Source organism: Podarcis raffonei, chromosome 13 (assembly GCF_027172205.1).
Source record: "Podarcis raffonei isolate rPodRaf1 chromosome 13, rPodRaf1.pri, whole genome shotgun sequence".
NCBI classification, from domain to species: domain Eukaryota; kingdom Metazoa; phylum Chordata; class Lepidosauria; order Squamata; family Lacertidae; genus Podarcis; species Podarcis raffonei.
In genome coordinates this window covers 34589809-34597933 of record NC_070614.1, presented here as the reverse complement: position 1 = coordinate 34597933, position 8125 = coordinate 34589809, and the positions used below count along the sequence as shown (strand labels likewise).

The 8125-nt window shown below is 41.4% G+C and overlaps 1 protein-coding gene across 1 annotated transcript; it reads right to left on the bottom strand.

Annotated features, from left to right (window-relative positions):
• Positions 1 to 2687: 2687 nt before the first annotated feature.
• LOC128398877 (vomeronasal type-2 receptor 26-like) lies at positions 2688 to 7121 on the bottom strand. Its single transcript, XM_053360141.1, has 4 exons — positions 6657 to 7121; positions 5504 to 5731; positions 5025 to 5151; positions 2688 to 3583 (listed from the first exon to the last, which is right to left on the bottom strand). Exons 1-4 carry the CDS (start codon positions 7119 to 7121, stop codon positions 2688 to 2690), a joined length of 1716 nt encoding a protein of 571 aa, XP_053216116.1.
• Between the last annotated feature and the right edge of the window lie 1004 nt (positions 7122 to 8125).

Genomic DNA, 8125 nt, shown 5'->3' with positions numbered 1-8125 from the left:
CACTGGCAACATCAAATCATGCTTCAGATTATGGTTTTTTGGCAGTAAAAAATCCTGCTCATTTTGGCCATACAGTGGTACCTTGTTTTACGAACAGTCCTGTTTACAAACTATTTGGTTTATGAATTCCGCAAACCGGACGTAGTGTTCTGGTTTGTGAACTTTACCTTGGTCTACGAATGGTCTGTGAACGGTCTGTGAACAGAAACCGAATGGCGGAAAGGCACTGGCGGCAGCAGGCCTCATTAGGGAAAACGCGCCTCAGTTTAAGAACGGATTTGGTTTAAGAACAGACTTCAGGAACGGATTAAGTTTGTAAACCAAAATACAATTGTATTGTATTTATATGTTCCCCCACTGCAAAAAGGCATGCACAGCCCAAGTGCAACATGGAGCTCTTTGAAATCTTTTTGCACAAAGCTCTGCTGCCTCCCATTCCTTCCGTCCTCCCCTGCTCCCCCAAATCCTGTGTCACTGGAGCTGCAAATTGATTCCAAGTCGTCACCTCTGACATTGATTCTTGACCCGAGGAGCAGTTTCTAACCTGAAATGATTCCTGCCACCCATTTGAGCAGGAAGAGACAGGAGGAGACAGACTTAGAATCATAGAGTCATAGAATTTTAATGTTGGGACCCACAAGGGTCCCCTACTCCAACGCTATGAAATTTAGGAATCTCATCCAAAGCCTGCTTTCTGAGGTCTCACGAGACCTTTGACCCTGACTTCTGGTGACACCTGAAGTCAAGTTTCAAAGCCAAGGGCTGAGCATGATGCCATGACATCACGTCATAGTGTGACGTCATGACAACACTCTCAGGGCCCAGGTCGGCTCCCCTGACAGATGGCCACCCAACCTCTGCTTTAAAATCTCCAAGGAAGCAGAGTCCACAAGCCCCAAGGCAGTCTCTTCCACTGTCTAACAGTTCTTACTGTCAGAAAGTTCATGCTGTACTTTGGTTGCAATCTCCTTTCTTGTAGCTTGAATCCACTGGTTTGAGCCCTACTCCCAGGAGCAGGAGAAACAAAGCTTGCTCCATTTCCATGTCACAGCCCTTTAGATATTTAAAACTTGGAGTTTGTTTTCCGTTCTTGATCTACTCCCTTCAGATCCAATGCTACTGATAGTGGATTAGTATGCCCATAACCCACTTGCTACCTTCCAAGAAAATGATCTCAGGGAAAGGGAACTGCAGTCTGGAAAAGGCAGCTTGAGAGAAAGGATTAGGAAGTACTTGAAACACACTAAATGGACAGAAGGAAGCAGCTAGAGGGAATGAACCAAGGTTTCTGTAATCTCTATGCTAATGTACAGAGTATGGGAAAAAAGCCAGAGGAATTGGAGCTATAAATACTAAATGACAAACATAACCTAGTAGGAATCATCATGGTAGGATGATGTGGTTGAAAGAAAATCAGAACAATATGTCTGACACCAGCTTGGCTTTTCTTACTCCTTAGCCTTTTCTTCTCCCAAGGATACCCTGCAGGTAACATAGGTTTTTCTTCTTCTAGATCAAAGTCTTCCTTCTTCTAGATGAGTGACTTTCCCAGGTTGATTAGCCCCATGACCATTGGACTGGCAAATGGTTTCATCAGCTCCATCCACTGGGGCCTATCTTCACATGCAGAGGAAGTCCCTAACTCTGCAAGCTTTTGAGGCCCATTCGCTACCATCAAGTTGTTTACCCAGCCAGTCCAAGGCATTCCCAGGGTGTGGCCACTCTCCCATGCTGACAGCTTCTAGAAGCCATGGCTGAGAGCTGAGTGCAGGGTGGGGACCAAAGGTGGATAAACTATGCCAGAAGGTGCCCTGACCAGAGGTTCTCCCCCTCCCCTAACACCCCATATGCTTCCCAATAAAGTTAATCATTTCCCTGTGGAGTTTTTAGTTCAGTATTTTTTCAATTGCCTTGACATCACAATTCTGTGCATTTTCAGACAGAGATGGATCTTATTGAATTCAAGGGAAGATATTTTCAAATAAGTGCATATAGGTTTGCAGCCCCTGCAGGTGTAATTAGGCTGCTGTTCTAGGAATGATCACTCCAGTGATATAATAGATAGAATGGGGGACGTTCTTACACAAGTTATTCAGGTAATTTCAGTGGGGCTTCTTTAGTGAAGGTTGTAGGAATAGAGAGGAAGGCACATGAGAAGCAATGTCACTAAAATAAATTCACTTCCTTCTCTGGGGCATTGCATTTTTTTAAAAAATGTGTTTATTTAAGCAAGAACATATATTTCAATAACACACAAGAGAAAAACAAACAATAGTACTGAAAGGAAATGAATGGACCCTGTATTGGAATGGAATGGACTTGTATTTTGGGTTCAGATTGGAGTTAATAGCTGGTAAAATTACCAGAGTATAATATCACCTAAAGATTATCTTAAAAATAGATAATTGAACCTTAGTGAAAATTATATTTCATAGGCATCTCATTTAATGGGGTTGATATAATAAAACAAATTATTATAGAAAATCCTGTTTAATTGCTGTGTTTAACAGATTTTTTGAAAATGGTTTTTATTCTTATAGATAAAGGAAGAGAGTATGGACTGGTTAGGAATCAGTTGCATCCACATAGATTTGAAAATTGCAAGTGTAGTTGTAGCTGAGCAAAGGCCCGATTCCTTCCTTCCTTCCTTCCTTCCTTCCTTCCTTCCTTCCTTCCTTCCTTCCTTTTTACTTCCTTATTAGCTGCTCCCTCTTGTTCAGCTGAGGCCTGAACACAATAATATAACATTTAGGGGAAAAGATGCATCCCAGCAGTCCAGCACCAGAGGCTAAGATAGAGAAGATCTCCACAGCAACCATGTATTTTCCCTTGGTGCTCAGGTAGGATGGAATAAAGGATAGCCAAACACTGCAAAAGACCAACATGCTGAAACTGATGAACTTGGCTTCATTGAAACTGTCAGGTAATTTCCTGGCCAGGAAAGCGACAATGAAACTAATAATTGCCAGGAAGCCCATATAGCTCAGAACAACGTAAAACATCACCACAGACCCTTCATTGCATTCTAGTATAATTTCTTTAGCCACTGAGTAACTGTCTACATCTGGAAATGGGGGAAAGATTGCTAGCCACACAATACAGATCCCTGCTTGGACGAAGGAGCAGCAAAGGACAATGGTGTTGGCCAATCCCTTCCCCACCCATCTCCTCATCCTGGATCCAGGTTTGGTGGCCATGAAAGCCAGAACCACAGTAATGGTTTTTGCCAATACACAAGAAACAGCCACTGAGAAGATGATGCCAAAAGCGGTTTGTCGGAGGAGACATGTCAGCTTCTCTGGTTGGCCCAGGAAGAGCAGTGCACAAAGGAAGCAGAGCAGGAGAGAAATGAGGAGAGTGTAGGTGAGGTTCCTGTTGTTTGCAATGACTATGGGAGTGTCATGGTGCTTCACAAATGTACCCAGCACCAGAGCTGTGATCAGAGAAAATGAAAGCGAAAAGCAGACTAAACTGATGCCCAAAGGTTCTTCATAAGACAAGAAGCTTATATCCTTGGGAATACATGCATCTTGGTTCTTGCTTGGATAGTCTTTGTCTGAGCATTTATCACAGTCATTCATATCTGGGGAAAAAGAAAGAACGGTACAGTCCCCAGCTCATACATAATCCATCAATCACATCAACATGCTTCATTTTTTTTTGTTCACTCAGAATATAAGGATCTCTTCAAGTCAGAACATACATTCTGAGCTTTGTGATCCTATGTAATTGTGGTAGTTGGTGGCCTAATTGGTAGAGAGCTAAATGGTACCACATCTTGTGCTCTAAGACCATCAATGTTGTATTATATAGTGTGCTGAATTCTAAATATGAGTGGTGATCAAAATTTGGAGTATGACTTCGGAAGTTAAAAGATGTTTTGGTTAAGATACAGTGGTACCTCGGGTTACATATGCTTCAGGTTACCTACGCTTCAGGTTACAGACACCACTAACCCAGAAATAGTACCTTGGGTTAAGAACTTTGCTTCAGGATGAGAACAGAAATCATGCGGCGGCGGCGGCACAGCAGCAGTGGGAGGCCCCATTAGCTAAAGTGGTGCTTCAGGTTAAGAACAGTTTCAGGTTAAGAACGGACCTCTGGAACGAATTAAGTACATAACCAGAGGTACCACTGTACAGTTTTGCATGGTAAGTAAAATATGTGTAAAGATACATGAAGTAATTAAAAGTGACTGACAATTACTTCCAGTTTTATTATATATTAATATTATATTTATTATTATTATTTAGCTTTACCTGACATTTTGAGAAGGTAAAATTAAACTTCTTTAAACTTATTTTTACTGAAGTAATTCACAAAAATTAAATTTCATTGCGTAAGATGACATGCTCCAAGGTGCTATGGCAGATATGAACAGAAAGGCATGCTAAATACATCCCATATTTGTAAAAGAGCAATGATACATGGTGAGGCAGAAACTTAGGCAAAATAAACCCTGTACTGAATGATGGTGAAGTGGGAGAGATCTCAAGGGAAAGGATGATGTACTGAATGAATATGTATGGTTACTGAATATACATGGTGCATCCAGACTGCCAGTATTTGGGTGTGGGATTAAATCACATATGTGCAAATTCAAGTTCTGCCATTAAAGTGGGTTTGGAGCTCTTGTCCAAGAAGCCCCCACCTCAAAAGGCACAGACTGTTTACAATAAGGAAAGTGATTGGGGAGTACACTGGAAAGTTTGAGATTACATTTTCTTGATGCAACCTTTTCTGACATTCACACAAACTAAGTAGAATGAGTACACAATATACATCTACTTTTGTCTAGCACATTCAGCTTTTAATTGAACAAACTCCTTGTAAACATTGTGCACACAAATCAGGATGAAGGCTCCATGAAGTGATTGTATGGAAGTGTCCTGTGTATCACTTGGTCCCTTTGAAAGCAAGTGGAGCAGTTAATCATGGCTTAATTTGTCCCATTCCTGTTAAAGGGAACTCAATAGAAGTACTGCATCTGGATCCAAATTATACTTAAGGTAAATATCTCTTACCTTCCTGGATTGAAATCTTTCCCTCTGGGCATGGGATGCAATCATAGCAGCAAAACGGTTCTCCTTCCTTCACTTTCTTCCTTGATCCTGCGTGACAATTCTCAGTACAGACAGAAAGGGGCTGAGCCTAATCCATAAATGAAGCAGAAGCATGATATTCATGAGAATGATGAGTTTGGAATCAGTCAGGTTCAGCTCTGCATTGAGTGCATTATTGTCTGTGTTAAGACAAAGAATACATAGCAGACATCATAGATAGTTTTAGGGGTCACACAACATTACATTGCATTTGGGAAGAGAGCGATAAACACACACATCCTGGACAAATACATCAATTTACATCAAGCAAATAATTGAGATTTTTTCATAAGGTTTTCCCCCCTGATCCTCAAGTGTACTTTATCTTAGACATCAAGGCAAATAATCATTGCTCGTTTTAGAATGAATTTCTTTTGAATTAGCTAACAATATGACTCTACCTGATTAAACCATTTGTGCCATATTATGGCATCTTCATAAAGGGTGAAGGCTTGGTCTGGAGGAGCCTCAGGATCCATTCTCCCAACTTTTACCCTATGAAAGGACTGGTTGGAGGAAATAACCCAGTTGATAATGTCCAGACTAGATATTACTTCCCCATTCTGATTGAAGGACACCATGTCTCCAGCACTGTTGTTGAATGAGACAGCTCTCAGAAAATGATGGAGCTAGATAGAAAAAGAAAGAAAGCAAGCATTTAGAAAAGGGTGGATCTGAATGTTTCAGAAAGAGATCTAGTGCAGAGAGGGGAGTCCCACTGCCTGAAACATGCATGTAGCCTATTTGGGGCTCATGGATGGCCTGCAATTTCCCTTTTTCTCCACTCCCTATTAGCTGTGCATGAAGGCCTAGATGTGTGTATTTTGGAATCCTATTGGTATTAATATGGGGGATGTTTTAGATAGGTTTTAGGTAGAGAGGGAAGTGTTAATGCTTCTAAACTCCCCCCCCCCAAAAGCCATCAAAAGTTCTGCATGCCCCATTAGTTCTTGAAAAGAGCCTCATATTGCAGCCAAGGAATGATATACCATAATAACTGTGAATTGGGGTGACAGTGAGAAAAGAAATGAATGGGTGTATGTGTGAATAGGTTAATAATCTAGGAGTAAATATGTGCTTTTGTGCATGGAGAGTGTATGTATGTGGAATAAAAGGATGAGAGTCTGCTGGATCATCTGCATACCTGAACAGATTTGAAGTAACAGATTGAAGGAAGATTCATCCTGCAAAGAATGCGGGCAGGGATGATACACAGATCACCAGGGAAAGCAGGGAGGGGGAAATATTTCTTAGGGAACTTGAACGCCCACTATATACAGTGATACCTCGCTCTACAAACAGTCCTGTTCACAAACTATTTTGGCAATGAACTCTGCAAAACCGGAAGTGGGAATTCCGGCTAGCAAACTTTGCCTCAGAAGACGAACGGAAGCTGAATGGTGGAAGGGCACCAGTGGCGGGAGGCCTCAGTAGGGAAAGCGCGCCTCGGTTTAAGAACGCTTTGGTTTAAGAACGGACTTCTGGGATGAATTCAGTTCGTAGACTGAGATACCGCTGTAGTCTCATGCAACCTAATGATTTATTGCCCCTTACCTGCCAAAACTGCTGCTTCTGAAGCTTCTCTCTCCTTCCATCCACCATTCCTGGGTATCTGAGTCTTTGTAAGAACATGGCATGCAATGCATGGACAACAGTGTGGACAGCATTATAGATGCTGTAGCTTAGACCTTGCACTGTCATTTCAAAGAGAGATGCAGGAAGATTCTCCACTCTCTCTTTCCCAGTGCAGATATCCCCCTTGGCATCACCCAGAATGCGATGTGGGAATACACAGCCAAAGGCTTGTTGCCAGAAATCCCAGATGAAATCATCACCTTCTGCACTGGAAGGGTTCCTGTTCTCAACATATTGATGAAATCGTGGTAGATCATTGGAGTGAATTCTGATGGATATACCACCATTGAATATTTCTGCATCCCAATCTTGTTGAAAGGCCAATGAAATGAACTCAAATTGGGCTGTTGATATCCATACTTTACCTTTCGTATTTGTTTTCATCCTCCCAAGCATTGATAGATATGGAAGCCATCTAAAAAATACAGTGGTAGAAGCTTCTCCATAGACCACCACAACATTGGCTTTGCTACCCATCATTCTATCATGTATATTTGCTCCCTGTTGCATCAGAGCGAGTCCTTCAGTGAGAAAACTAAATCTGGGGATTGTTTCTTGAAAGGCAAAACAAATACCTCTGTTTGAAAAGAGTGGGAGCACATTTTGTAGAAATCTTTCTCCACTGTCATTGTCAACCACAGCGACCCCAATCCAAGTCCACCTGAAATGCAGAAGCAAAGAAAGAATCCCTGCAAACTGGTGGCCTTCTTGGGGGGCCATCTGGTAGAAAGGAAGTCCTGGTGTTTTATCATTCATCACTGGAGCCGGGCCATATATGAGCTAAAGAGAGGTGTGTTGGAAAGAGAGAAGAAACACCATCCACTTATATAGCAGTGTTATGCATTGTGAAATGCAGTTGACATGTCCATTTGAATATCCATATAAATAGTGCATCTTTAGCATCAGGAAGCATTTCATATCTAAACTGTACTACCTGAGTCAGCAATGATGAAAGACCCAGCAGAGTCAGTTCTGATCAATCCTGAATTACAGAGCAATGGGATATACAAACTATTTCCATTCACATAAGGAGCTCAATCTCCATCAGCTAATCACAGTATTTTTAATTGCCTGACTGGCATAGCATCTAATTCCCCCTCAGTTAAAATCAACTTAATTAGTTTTTCAACTTTATGGTGTTGCTTCAGAGGAAATCAGGATCTATTTTATAAAGTTGGTTCTCAATTTATGCCTACAGATGGGCAGTTTATAACAGGGTTTGTGATTCAGGAGAGGATGCTATCTATTTTCAAATTGAGTTCTAATCTAGGGAAATCATGTTCCAGTTATAGGTTTTTTGTTTTTCAGCTGTTAATGAACTGCTCTCAGTGTGCATAATACAGGCAAAGGAAAGAAAGAAAAGAATAATTGATATGATTGTTCCCAAT

Coding starts and splice junctions, on each gene's coding strand:
- LOC128398877 (XM_053360141.1), bottom strand. CDS start 7,121: ATGAAAACAAATACGAAAGGTAAAGTATGGATATCAACAGCCCAATTT. Junction 5,732..6,656: donor AGAAGCAGCAGTTTTGGCAG/GTAAGGGGCAAT, acceptor TTTTCTATCTAG/CTCCATCATTTTCTGAGAGC. Junction 5,152..5,503: donor GGCACAAATGGTTTAATCAG/GTAGAGTCATAT, acceptor TTTATGGATTAG/GCTCAGCCCCTTTCTGTCTG.